This window comes from Aythya ferina (genome assembly GCF_964211825.1).
Source record: "Aythya ferina genome assembly, chromosome: 10".
NCBI lineage: Eukaryota > Metazoa > Chordata > Aves > Anseriformes > Anatidae > Aythya > Aythya ferina.
Window position 1 is genome coordinate 14,394,645 of NC_140306.1, and position 14,216 is coordinate 14,408,860.

Below are 14,216 nucleotides of genomic sequence, written 5' to 3' on the forward strand. Positions count from 1 at the left end.
TCATTGTCCTTAATAGACTCCAAATTTGAAAATCTACTGTTTTCATCTATATCAAGTTGCTGTGTCTGGGTGTGACTTTCAATAGTAATTACTGTGTTAATTTCAGTTTCCTATTCTGTAAAAGCTGTGACTAGTATTTTAGATACAATGAGAATTAATTATTTTGCTGTACATGCCCGAAAGGCATAGGCTAGGTTTTTCGTCTTGTGCTAACATTGTTCTTCTTTTCAGCCAAAGCACATCCAGCACTTCTCTCGCAATTACCCAAAGAAAATACTGATGGGCAAGCAGAGCTTTCTGTCCTCCTGCTCTCAGATCCAGAGCAAGGTGAGCAAGCCAGATCCCTCATGGGGTGGGAACTGATCTCGATCCAGGAGAAACGCATGACTTGTGGGATTTGCATCTGTGGCCATGTCTTCTCCATGCCCATGACAACTTTCTCTTGCATCAAGGGAATCAACCCCTAATATCGAGAAAAAAAGGAGAAACACTTCAGAGCAGCCAGTGTCTTTAGGAACACCTGTATTTCGTGAAGGGCCATGCTGCATCCTGACACCTTCCAGTGACTGGAGAGGCTGTGCTTAATTTTTCCTTTCACTCAGGCAACATTAATCTTCACTGGCTGAAGGCACTTCTTTTAAGTGTGGTTTCAGGCCTCTTCCTGGTGTCACATGCATGGCTGTGAGGCTTTTCCCCAGCCCCTGGGAGTTTCTGAGGATGCAGAGATCTTAAACCCCATGACCCCTACATCTCCCAGAAAGATGCACTCTCTTAAAGCGCTGCATCATTTTCATGGTCCTGTACTCAGAGAAGTGGCCCTGAGTGCTGGTTGCCAGCTGCTGTGGTTAAGGAGCACCTCTAAGGGAGGAGGAGCAATGTGGGGCTAGATGCAGACTCTACTGCAGCCTTGGGGCATGTGGTCTGAAATCTGGAGGTGCTGAGCCTCCCAAAAACAGATCTGAGAACCATAAGTGCAACAAAGCTGAAGCAGTTTTGTTAAAGTCACCCGTACCTTTATAAGCGAGGTCACTTGACAGCTCTCTGCCAATGTTTTTAAAGGACTTTCTGTGACTGGGAAACATGGGGACAAAATAAATCAGTTTGTGCAGTTTGAAATTACCTATGTGAATCCTGCCGTGCAAATCAATGTCTCTGTGGATGAGATTGTCTTAAGCCACGACAACAAGAACATTCGGCTGTCGTGGACAGAGTCAGCAACCTCTGCTGTCCAGGGGTAAGAAATGTCATTCCGTCCTTTCCCAGTCCTGGCAATTTGAATCACATAAGCTAGTTGTTCATGTTCACACATGCCATTTGCTTCAAATAAATGCTCCCAAATGCCATTATTTGGTGAATAACTCACCATTTACCTTCCAAAGAGAAGCGCCCACTGTGGTGCATGATGATCCTGGTATCACTGCTGTGCTGGCTGCCACTAGGCACATTGTGATCATCCTGGCATGGGGTGAGCACCACAAAGTGAGGTTTTTTGATGTTTACTGTATCTTTTCTACATCATTTGGTTCCATGCAGACTGGAGTTTTCTTTTTTCCCCACTTTTAGAAATCACACACATCTGCACATCAGACATTTTTTATGGGGAGGCATAAAGTGTTTGAAGAATTGTCTGTAACTCTAACAAATGCCTGCTACTGGAGAAGGAGTACTTCAAATGCATACTGCATTTGTCTGCCTAATTTGTGTAGGAGCCTTCAAAACCACAGGAAAGAGCTGAATTCAGCCAGTTCCATTAGCTCTTTTGTATTGCTGGACAAGCTGCTGTTGCTCTGGGGAAGGCAGGACACACAGTACTCCCCCCCATATAGGCACCTCTGGGCAGTAACAACTGGCCTAAAACAACTGCTTTCAATTATTTTTGAAATCCAAACAGAGCCAAGAATGTGCTGGATTTATGCCCCTATATAATTTGTCTTCTGCAAAGCAAAATGATCCTCCTGCTTCAAACCAGCATCTGAGTCCTTGCAACTGCAGGAATCAAAATAAAAAATATAAGGGCTTAGAGAAAAGGCAGGGTCTGAAATATCTTGGGACATATCCAGGGATAACATATTTGTCTTGTTCTCTAAATCAATTCAATTATTTTAAATGGTCCATCATTTTTCTCATTAAAATGATGGGAAAATATCCTTTTTTCTAGTTTTTTTGTTTTGTTTTGTTTTGTTTTTTCCATTATGGATAAAAAGGTGTTCAATCAATAAGAATTCTCCTCTGCTGATGTATTTGCTTGTATCCCGACATGGGAAAGGTGTTCAGTGGCATATAAGAAACAGAAGAGATACCAGTTACATTAAAATATTAACACCTGAGTATTTTAAGATATGATAATATAACTTACTATTGTAATACTTTACTATAACTCGTTGTATTAATATTTTAATATATGCTGCTTAATATTTTAATATAACCACTGGCAGACCATATAAAATTCAATTGCAAGGAGACAAAAAGCAAAAATAAAAATAAAAAAATAATGTCAATTATTTACATATATATGTTTTGTCTTCATATTCTTCTTGAAATAACATTATTATTTATTTCCTAGGCTGAGAGTCTCTACTGAAAAGGAAAGTAGTGTAACAGTATCACTGTCTGATACAGTCACGGTAAAAATATTCCTTGTAAAGGTTCCAAATGATTTCCTTCAGCTGTGTTTCTTGAATATCGACCATTTTTCTGACAAAGTCACTGGAATTCTGGGTATGTATCATTATGGATCTGTACAGCAAAGAAGAACAGTCTTGCAAATAAGCTCCTAAGATGCGAATATGGTGCTTTTTGTTTTTGAGCTACGTTCATTTTACTGTTTTGGGTCCCTACAAACTCTCATGAAAATCATTGGACAGGTGAGGCAGCAGGAATTCAGGGGGTTTCTATGCATTAAATTTATTCTTTTCAGACATCTAATCCAGACTTTATTCTGCAAAGAGGAGAGGCCTCCAAAGAGGGTCTTACCCTTGAAGCAAAACATAATGCTTTTCTACTCACCGCTGGTACAAACCTAAATGTGTTTAGAGAACGTTAAAAATAAGACTAAAATAACAGCCAGTGTGTTAGCTATGAGGGCTTAACTTCAACAGTGCTGTGTTGTGTAAAAAAAGTCATTCGATGTTAAATAATAGATTATAAATAATGGACATAAAGTGGTAATAATTGGGGTTACAACAGTGGAAATATGCCTCTTCCTGGCAATGGCTACAAAATGAAAACAAGCTGGTTCTGAACACTTATCCCCCAAAATACTGATGGGACTAAAGTTGAAGTTGTGTCAAAAACTACGAGTGGAGAGACTGCATATTCTAAAACCACATGCACACACAAAATGTGAAAACACATCAGAGTAAGGCTGAATCTGTGGAGGAGTGTTAGGGATAATAGATCACAGCTGAAACACGTGAGTTTTATTCATTTATTATGGGAGCCTTCAAATGCCCCTATTGTTTGGGGTGTTTGGAGGCAGATAGCTGCTTGCTTTCCTGGTGTTATATCTACCATTTGGGTTAACAACTGTAATTGGATGTTTTGCTATTATTTTCAAATAATTTGTGTGTCTGTTGCTCAGGTCAATTTTATTTAAAAGGACAGCTTGAGAATAATGCCAAAGTAACTCAGAGAGATGATGAAAGACTTCTAAATGTTCCAGGATCTGAGCACAGACCCACCAGGTAAGAGAGGTGGGATAAGGTTGAGTAATGCACATGCTTTGAGATTTAGTTTATGAGCAAAAAGCAGAGATCAAAAGAAATGAAATTAATGGATTGCTTACATTTAAGAATACAGCTCTTTGGTATAAAAAATAGGAACTTACTCTTGAATGTTTTCCTAACAACCAGAATTTGTTGCTTGTCAAATGATACTGCAAGGCTCAAGGCTCCTATTTCACAGGGCAGGGAAAATCACACCCTGAGTTTGCATGAAAATGCCAAATAAAATTAGGTTCTCCTGCCTCATTTTTATGGCTAGGGGAGGGTGTTTGCTCAGCTGGATTTACCATGAGGAAAAAAAAAAATGATTTGCTTGTAGCAAGTTTCTGTGATGGGGAAGAAATGCTGTGAGAGTATAATCTCTGTTCATTGTCTCTGTGTGTCCCCATCACTGTTGCCTCCATGGCTAAAGCACAGGTGTGCCAGATCTGCCTCTCTCACTTTTGGTACCAGCTGCAAACATGGGTATGATCAGGGTTGATTATGGGCCTGCATTTTATCACATTTTTTTTCTTGATTTTGTTTCAGGCTATACAAGAAAGATTACAGGCTTGAGTCAACTAGTGATCCTGTTTCCTGCTGGTCAGTAGTTGGAACTTCCTAGAGAAGACTATTTTGGGAAAGAAAACAATACAAATGATGCTCTTTCACATATTTTTCATACTTTCTGTCACCAAGGAAACAATGCAGTTAAAGCATTACATGTTCATATAAATAACTCTCATATATATATATATCTAACCTCAAAATAATTATAATTATACTTTCAAGATGAGAATGTGCTTGCTGGCTGTCTGTAATTGTAAGAAGCTCTATAATAATGTTAGAGATTTATGTGAATGAGCTAAATAAAAGTGGCACTATCAGCTCACAGTTTGATATGGACAGACGGACTTAAGTTTCTAAATAAAATTAAGCAGTGGCACCACCCAGTCCAACATACTTGTCATGCAAACCATAATAAATTTCTAAAATTTGCACTTGGTATCCAGTTGCAAATGATGGTGTTCTTGAACTGAGTGTTTTGCAAAAAGGGTGAAGTCTAAAGCAATATTAGCTTGCCGTTTCTCTCATTGGTTATTTTATGGGGGGGGGGGGGGGGGGAGCAGGGGCGGGGGAAAGAAGTTTTGGTGTATTAAGGTTCGTTGGGCATAGTTCTGTGGCAATATTCAAAACTAATGAAAGCAATAGTAATGTGATTGGTGAAGGCAACCCATGATGGCTCTAGTTCCAGCAATTCTTGCAGTTTCTGAGGGTCTGCTTTAAAATGTCTGCAAAACAGACATTGACTTGTTGCAAAACAGACCTCTGACTTGTTGCAAAAGATGGCATTTCAACCCTGAAATGTAGCATCTTGGGTTTTGGCAAGGTTTCGTGTAACACTCTACAAATATTGGATGATGTTTTACAAATAATGAAGAACTCAAAACAACACGTGGCACACAGAGGTAACATTTCAGAGGAAATGTATATGCAGAAACCTTTGCCCATGGAAGGAAATCTGGAGGTTTAGCTTCCAATTATTTTTTTCATAACTGTTAATTAAAAAGTTAATTTATATTTTAGAGTTTCAGTGCATATCTTTGAACGCAGGAACACATGTGCCAGCACCGCAGAAGATTTACAGAAGTTGCTTTCTATCTTGCCAATAATGTATAACTGGAAAAATCTTATTATTTTAAAGCAATGTACTAAAAGAGAAGCAATGTCTTGCCAAAGTTAGGAAGATAAACTATATAACCGTAAGCATTTATTTATTATTTTTTTTAAGAACAATTTAGATGTCGTGCTATGATTTGTTTATGTGAATTGCTTGTACTTTCAAGACACAGATTTGGAGTTGCAGATTTGGCTGAACAAATTACAGAGCAAAAAATGTGAAATTTGGGAGCTGCAGACACCAGATTGCTGGCTTTGCCACATCACAAGCTGGCTTTCCAATGTGAAAAGTAAGACATTATATGCATTATAAATGAACTTGGTATTTGAATTACATGCTGGGTTTTATCAGGTAACTTGCTGCAAATTAAAAATTCACTGCTCTCAGTTATAGGGCAATTATATGTTCCATCCTCCACCTGTCTGCTAATAGCAAGAATAGCAAAAAGCACTGAAATCGTGGAGCAATGAGGCATGGCTAAAGGGCAGCTTTCACATGCTCCCCTTGGTGAGGGTCAGGTGTGCACAGGCCATTCATGAGAGCTCTTCTAACCCGTCTGCTAAACCTGTAATTACGGTGGTTCCTCAAATGCCCCTGGCAACCTGCTACCCTTTTAATTCTCCCTTGCTTCAAAGAAGCAGATCCTGCTGACCTTGATAAATGGGGAAAAAAAAAAAAAAAAAAAAAAAAAGAGAGAGAAAAGAAAAGAAAAGATTAGCCTTTCTTACAAAACAGGAACTTTTGCATAGTTTTTTGTTTTTTCTCAATGTGTTTGCAAAGCTGCTCCTGTTCTTCGGACTGTAGCCAATTTGCCTAGGCTGCGTTGAAGGGCTGTGCCCAGAGCTGCATGGGGACTGCACCCCACAGCTGATGGAATCTCCCAGGTCTTACAAGAGATGCTTGCCTGCAGTACCGATGGAGAGGTTTGCCTTTTCTGTAGCCTCCTTATGTCACTGGTGTGCCTGGTTACTGAGACTCACAGATCCTTTCTGCTGTGTTTTGTCCCCACAGTGTGTGTGCTTTCCATTCTCTAAGCATGTTTCATTTCACTCTTCTCACCTGAATTCTTAATTTGTTGTTTAGTCACTCTCCTCCTATTATTTCTGAGTCCTGAAGCGAGTTCTGATGGGCTTCTGATCTCCTACACTCCCTCCCCTTGCCCAAGAGGCCTTGTTACTTAGAGACTGAATGCAGACACAGGCAATAATGAGCATTTAGAGTTCTGTAATTTCTAATTCCAATGCAGGATATACACTATGTCTCATATGCTTTTCTTTGAGCAGCATTGTACCAGCTTGATAGAAGGAGTAAAATTGTTATCTAAGAGTAAACAACTGCCTGCCATTTCTCTCTCTCCTTATCGTTACCTTTAACTATGTTTGTAGCTATCACCTATGTTGCAGGAATTTTGGAAGAATTACAAACTAAAAAGCATATTTTTCTTTCTCCATTAGTGCAAGTGGGAGCTTCTCAAACTGTCACAGAAGCCATTCAAAAGCAGACTAGAGCCTCTGAGGTCAACTTCTGACTGATAATTCAGTCACAGCTAACAAGACTCCTCCTACCTCTAGTGATTTGCCTCATCCCCATAAATTAAACAGGAACCTGAGGTTGCATCCAGTGTTGCCTTGCAGCTAAATTTTGCAAAGGTAGGTCAAGATCTACTGTCCACCACTATGTTTGTTTGTTTGTTTTAATAGAGCAAGCAGGTATGGGATGAGTCCAGATGGCAGTCCCACAGGATCCAAAATGGATCATTGCTCACTCTCTCTCTCTCTAGCTCTGTCTAATACGTTATTTTAGAATAGATATTCAAAACCAAGCAAACTTAAGCTTACCCCTTTCAATTTTCCAGTCTTCCTCAACCCTTTCATTTCTCTTCCTGCCTTCCTTATTTTTCAATAACTTAATACCTTCTGTAGAAACTATTGTTTTCTTTCATATTTTTTTTGTCTGAGTTTAGACAGACAGCACCATCTAGCCACTGTGACAACGTCTAGAATTGATTTTTTTCATTCATTTGAACAAAGGATTTTACAAACACACACGCACACACAGAAATAAATAAAATACAGCTACTATTACTGAAATGTAAGTGCTGCTTGGAACTGTGACATTTCATTAATTTATACAGATATGAGCATTCAAAAATTAGGTTCAAATTAAAATACCAAAGTACAGAAGTCCTGGATCTAAACCACATTGCTAACAGTCACCTTGAGTAATGGCACTGTACCAACCCTCACCACTATACAGTCAAGTGGTTAGATGGCTTTAAGTATTACTGAATTATCCCGAAATATGTTCTGGTCTGTCAGCTGTCCTCTTGTGTTGAATTTCAAATTGCATATTGCATCCCAGGCTTTGTGAAACAGGCATTAAAAACATTAGAATAAAAGAACAAGGCATTAAATGTTGATGCTTTTATTTAAATCACTCTTTAACCTCATTAATTAATTTAAAATTGTATAGAATATTTCTGTTATGACTTACAAAGTAAAATTATAAGTTATAATTTTAAAACTAGTAAAGTAATATAGTAAAATAAGGGTATTTGAGGATATGAGGAATAGCTGTTTAGTGCTGAAAATTTGATCACAAATACAGTAAAACTAGGAGAATCTATCATATCTTGGTATTTTCAAACATGGCAAGCATATGTATTATTAACACTTCTTTATTAACACTTCTTCAGCAGTGAAAAGTACTATTCTTTCAGAAAAGTACTCTGTGTATGCATGACTTTGGAGGTAGTTGTTTAAAACAGACTGGAAACAATATAGTCTGTATGAACACCATCTATTAGCCCAGCTCCATTATTATGAACAAACCAGCAAGGAATATCAACGCCATGCTTAGGATCTTTTCTGTAATCCTTCTGCCAGCCCCTGAAAGGTAAAATACAATCACAGAAGTAGTGAAGCAGAAAAGACAAATTGACACGGTAGTCTTTTCTAAGGACTTGATTATATTTTACCTTGTTACTGTCAGTTCCTTGTTTTTAATAATCATCGTGGCATCTGGTTTCTTGGGATCAGACCCAGGATGGATTTCAAGTATGGTGAAGTCAATGGGGTGGAAAAATTGTCCTAAAAATAGAAGCCAAAATTACCATTTCAGGCATGTTGCACATACGAAATCAGAAACAAAACAAACTTAAACCGCAGAATTTCTACGTTCCCATGCTGTTTTCCAAGTTCTCTCAGGGTTTTGAATGCATAAGCAAACGCCAAGTTTGGTGCAAGGTTGAACATATGCCTATGGTATTATTTAATTTTTATGAACTAGAATTCTGGGCATATCATTTGGATGTAGGTTCTAACTTCAGAGTGCGAAGTAAAATTGGTCTGTTCTAGATAGTCCTTAAGATAGCCTTGCTTTGTTTCTTGCCTATTCAGTTGTATTTATTACACACTCTCCAAGTCTTTAACTTTTCTTTTTTTAACTCTTTTTTTTTTTTTTTTTTTAAATCAAATAATACATGTTGATCTCTGAAATTACTTGATAGGATTATCCTCAGAACAAGCCGGATATCTACGGAATTTTCACATCCTGACAGGATTAGCTTTTGGACACTTTTGCCCTGCCTGGGCTGATGTAGGATGCTCTTGGTGATTTAATGAGTGCTGTAATGAGTACAGAGGCAAATTCAAAAATGACGAACATAATGATGAGATGCATAAGTCAGTAACACCGTGTACCCACACATCATGTGGGCTTTTCTTGACTTGCCTTTCTATTTGCAATTCATATCACAGCAGAATAATTTTTGTGTCTGGACAAGTCCTTTACTCTGAGGAGCAGAAAAGCATAAAAACCATCCTTTTTCTGCTCTTTTTCTGTTTCATTACAGCATTTCCTAAGATTCCTGAACCTAACATACTATCCCTGATATCTTGGCTCATTCTCAGACCTCCAAGCACATTACCAAAATTCAGAAAAGTTCACAGAAGTTTGTTATTTACCACAATAACTAAACTTACTGACCCCAAAAATCATTTTCTGTGCTTACCTGATTTTGTAAGAAAAATCAAAAAGCAAGTAAAATGTCTGCTATCAGATGAAGCGTAACATTTTCCAACAGAGGATGCACACCACAAAACCCACTACTCTGGCAGAAAACGGGATTCAATGAGGCCTTAATTTTCATTCCTAAAATACCAACTTTGTCTTCTATTAAAATAATGTTTTCTAACATTAATATAATCCTAAACAATACAAGGCATTGTGTGATTTTAATATATGATTAAGTGGTTGAGTCACCATCCCTGGAGGTCTTTAAAAGATGTTCAGATGTAGAGCTTAATGATATGGTTTAGTGGAGGACTTGTTAGTGTCAGGTCAGAGGTTGGACTAGGTGATCTTGGAGGTCTCTTCCAACCTAGATGATTCTGTGACAATTCTGTGATGATTCTGTGATGATAGCCAATCAAGATATACCTTAACATCTTCATTGCATACAAGGGTACACTAACTGAGGTTTGGCAAATTTTGACCAATGGGTAAGCATGTGCATTTTCTGAGTGTTTGGAGAAAGGTAAAAGGGGAGATCAAACCATCCAAGAGTCTGGAGGAATGGTGTAATAAGAAAAAGAATCTGTAGGTGGGACTTAGCAAGATAAGAAGTTTAAAAATGCCAGTGAGAACCATGGGTGCTAGTGATTTCAGCAGCAGGAGAATTTAAGAAAAGATAATGTGTAAAGCCAGAGCCCAGAATATTTTGTCAGAAATCTTCATATGGTTGATTAACGTTATCTCAATTTCCTCCTCTGTTTCAGTTCACAAAGGCCAAATACAAGATTGTGTCTGCAAATTAGGTAGCCTCAAGGAAAGAAAATGATATTCAAAATGCCAAATGAAGTCATACCTAATAATCCGTGGGTCTGTTCAGACAGTTTATGACTTTTCAATGTATACAGTCCTAAGAAATCCTGGTGGAGAGGATGTTTCTTCCATACTTGGTGCAAAACAATAACAAATGATGCACCGCCTCCCATTGAGAGCACCAGATTTTTTTCCTTGTTAATTATCAAAGTTAAACTGAGGAGAAATAATAAATAAATAAATAAATAAATAAACAAACCTTAGGGCACTGAGTTAAGAGTTAACAGCTGTGATAAGAAAACCAAGAAATGAAACATGTAAAACAAGTGTGACTTTATAACTTACTTAGTGTTTTGTTATTGTTATTTTAATGAAGTTGTTTAGTAGTTCGGTTGATGTGAATCTGTGTGTGTTCACAGGCAGTCCAAGACACACTAAATTACAATGTAAAAGGCTACCTAGCCTTTAAACTTTTCAGCAAGGTGCTTCTGCCAAAACACTTCCCATAACAGCACAATTAATCACAGATATGGTAGTGAGATTTAGATATTGCACCTCATGCTCAGTATTAAAAATGTTATTGATAAAACAATCACTTTCTTGCCTGGATATTACCTGCCCCATTTTCTCTTTGTTTTTCAGTAAAGACAGTAACTGAAATGTCTAGGTTGGTGTTAGGATAAAGAATATTTGCTTCTGATAATGACAACTATGTTGATGATATCAGTGACATTAAAAAAAAAAAAAAAAAAAAAAAGTATCCTGAATCAGAGTTTTGCTCTAGAACTCTTTCTGTTGCAGTGCTGTCCTTTGACAGAGTGATTGGTCCTAAAACACAATGAAAATGTAAAGGAGGAGAAGATACTGCTATTTCTTTTCTAAGCTTTCTTTTGGACAGGTATTAATGATTCTCTAATAGATACATAGAATCATAGAATATCCCAAGTTGGAAAGGACCCATAAGGATGGTGCAGACTGGGAGCAGAACTCATTGAGAGCAGCCCTGCAGAGCAAGATTTGGGGGTTCTGGTGGATGAGAAGCCTGACGTGAGCCAGCAGTGCGCACTTGCAGCCCAGAAGGCCAACTGTATCCTGGGCTGCATCAAGAGAGGCGTGGACAGCAGGTTAAGGGAGTTGATTGTCCCCCTCTGGGTGGGGCTTTGGCCAACCTGATCTAGTCGGTGGTGTCCCTGCCTATGGCGGGGGGTTGGAATTAGATTATCTTTGAGGTCCCTTCCACCCAAGCCATTCTATGATTCTATGATTTACACCTTCAGTGTTTGCAAGTCAAATTCTGCACTTACTTATTACAAGCAGGTAAATTTACAAATAATCTTCAGCAATTACACAACAAAGTAGAGCACTGAATCCAGCATAATTTGAATCAGTTTTTTTTTTTTTCATTTTATAACTTAAAAGTATATTTTTATATATTTTTGATCAACCCCCAAAAAAGAGTATAAAAATGTAACACTGGAATATGATATTCTTTCCGTAAGCCTTACCCTTCTTGTTGCAATGTGACTGAGTCAAGCCAGGTGAAAGCTGTCTTTTCATTGCCATTCTGAATTGTGATCTTCTCAGAAGTTACGGTCACTTTTAAATTCAGATATTTGTTTGCAATGCCAAGTTTTCCAAAATATGTATTTTGTGAGTTTGCATCACTATTTGCTCTCTTATCACCAATGAGTTCTCCGTTGACTGTGATGCCTAATGTAATAAGGAAACAACAAATACTATTTTATAGATGAGATGCCAAAGAGTGTTGCAGTAGTTACAGCTCAACAAAACAAATCCAAATTGAAAAGTAGACCAGAATTACTTGTGCATGTTTGTGCAAAAGTATAGTAAAGGAATAGAGCTCTGGAGGCTGTTCTGTAGACATTTACAAAGATGACAACCACTTTATTGATAAAAGTTGAATATTTCCTAGACTATAAAATTTCGTGATGGGCACAAATAGCCTGTGTGCCGTCAGTCTCCGTTTGCCACATAATTCATGAAATGGAAACCTGAGCATTATTTTATTGCTTCTACTTCTACTCACTGAAACAAATTACATCTCTCAACTCCCATGGTGGTTTTCAAGACAGTTAAAAAGTCCATGTTGCTCCAAGAAGTGAAAACACAATCATGGTAATGGTACCCTATCACAGCTATAGTAACTTCTGTTAACTTTGCTGGAAAAATAGCACATATAATATAAAAAGAGAGAAATTGACTTGAAAAATAAGACATTTTGATATAAGTATTCTGATTTACTGTTTAAAAATGATAAACTCACCTGTAACTGGGTCATTTATTAAACTTAACACATCGCCTGGTTTTTCATTGATATTGAAACAAATGGCATCCTCTTTTTGTGGCACTGATATAATGAAGTGTGGATCGCCATCAACTGTAAAGCAAATCACAGGTGTTTGTTTAGTGATACACGGGTTCAAAGCTCTGCATGAATGTTCAATGTTGTGGCAGTGTAGCTGATGCTGGGGACCAGCAGAACTGGTCCCTGCACAAGCTGTGCCCAGCTTAGTCCAGCCCATCTGCCACAGGAGTGGTGGGGTCCCAAGGACCTGGGCTTCAGGCGCACGTTGCTAGCTCATGTTGAGTTTCTCGTCAACCAGCACCCCCAGGTCCTTCTCACTGGGGCTAAATCAGGAAGCCTAGACAATGGGAAGGGGGCTAACAAAATGATCATATATGATCTCAGTAACTCAATTGCTTTAAAACATTTTAGATATTTAAAGTAAATTGAAGTACTAGTCTGTTGTGAAAAACTGTCTGCTTTTGTGTAAAGGCATTGTCTAAAATACTCCAAGAATTGTGTGATTTAGTCTTAAATACCCACATGTGTTTTCCTTCTGAACAGACACAATTCAAATTAGTCAAAACTAACTCACCACTAGTAAACCATGCGGGCCTTGATAAATATAATGGTGGAGCTGCAGGGTGCAAAGAAAAATAAGTTAGAAATGCTCACATCAAAATGGAATATTTACATACTATCTGCACCGAACATGTAAGATGTCAGAAAGTTAATATGCTAGGTAAATTGCAAATTCCATCCTGTTGTGTTTTTTTTCTAATAAAATGGAAGGACAGTTTGTGTCCCTTTTGAATCAAGCAAAGCTTTAGGATAGAGACAGATTCTTTTGGTTTGAGTGTCCCCACAAAGCCCAAGCAATGTGTCTGTAGGAAGGCAAATGTCTCAGATTTAAGGATTAAGCTGTCTATCAACAAGTCTGGGTAGAAATGCAACAGCACTATCCATTTAAAATTTCTGATATTTTGACATTTGCTTTTGACAGGATGAATGTGAGACTTTAAAAAAAAAAAAAAAACTTGAGAAAACTAGAAAGCGATGGGGAGAGAGATTGAGAGATCTCCTGCACTAAATCTTAAATATGACTCTTCCATTTCCAGCACTGTTCAACCAGCAATCTGAAGAGTCAGTTGCTGTCTCACTCTCTTCAATAAAACAATTTCTCTTTGTATAAATAACTGAATATATTAATTTAGCCAGAGATGCTGACATCATAGTTCCATGCTTAATATAATTCCCAAGCAGATGCAAATTCAAGTCCATCCTCTGAAGCAGCTTTCCAGGAAAATGTTGGCTTGATGAAATGGTATTTACTCCTTAACAACTATTCCACTGAGTATTTTTCAGATGTGGTTTTGTTCTGTCTTTAAGTGTGATTGTAGCAGTGAGGAAAAATTGTTAGTATTTGTTAAAATACAGTTGTAAACTCAGACAAGGTAGTTTCCATCTCCCCAGCAGTTTCAGTTGTCTGAATCAATTTCCTTTGACAGATGCTTCTTCATTCAGAAACTCGAATTAATGACTTACCCTGCATAACAACTGGGGCAGCCTGTGCTGTGAATGAAAGAAAACTTTATTTTAGAGGTGAAAAGAATAAAAGACAATCTCCCTCTTTCCATGAAAACCAACTCCTAAATCTTGTAGTCATGTATAAATTTCCAAATTAATTATAATTAAAAACAAAAAC

The 14,216-nt window shown here is 37.8% G+C and overlaps 2 protein-coding genes across 4 annotated transcripts in view; one reads left to right on the plus strand and one right to left on the minus strand.

Moving 5' to 3' along the window:
- Window positions 1–14,216, plus strand: part of LOC311442035 (inter-alpha-trypsin inhibitor heavy chain H4-like) — a 30,921-nt gene that overhangs the window by 14,270 nt on the left and 2,435 nt on the right. The window contains exons 18-24 of one of the 3 annotated variants that reach the window (XM_084530787.1): window positions 232–327; window positions 1,060–1,234; window positions 2,564–2,718; window positions 3,581–3,683; window positions 4,251–4,304; window positions 5,549–5,671; window positions 6,837–7,031. In XM_084530787.1, the coding sequence (XP_084386913.1) occupies window positions 232–327; window positions 1,060–1,234; window positions 2,564–2,718; window positions 3,581–3,683; window positions 4,251–4,304; window position 5,549 (584 nt within the window). In that variant the 3' untranslated portion in view covers window positions 5,550–5,671; window positions 6,837–7,031. Of the gene's footprint in view, window positions 1–231; window positions 328–1,059; window positions 1,235–2,563; window positions 2,719–3,580; window positions 3,684–4,250; window positions 4,710–5,548; window positions 5,672–6,836; window positions 7,032–14,216 lie in introns of those variants that run through there. The other 2 variants (XM_084530785.1, XM_084530786.1) reach the window with 2 other exon arrangements.
- LOC311442038 (inter-alpha-trypsin inhibitor heavy chain H3-like) lies at window positions 7,519–14,172 on the minus strand. Its single transcript, XM_084530791.1, has 7 exons — window positions 14,057–14,172; window positions 13,107–13,148; window positions 12,491–12,604; window positions 11,712–11,916; window positions 10,250–10,422; window positions 8,360–8,471; window positions 7,519–8,270 (listed from the first exon to the last, which is right to left on the minus strand). The coding sequence occupies exons 1-7, from the start codon at window positions 14,061–14,063 to the stop codon at window positions 8,141–8,143; spliced, it is 783 nt and encodes a 260-aa protein (XP_084386917.1). The 5' UTR covers window positions 14,064–14,172; the 3' UTR covers window positions 7,519–8,140.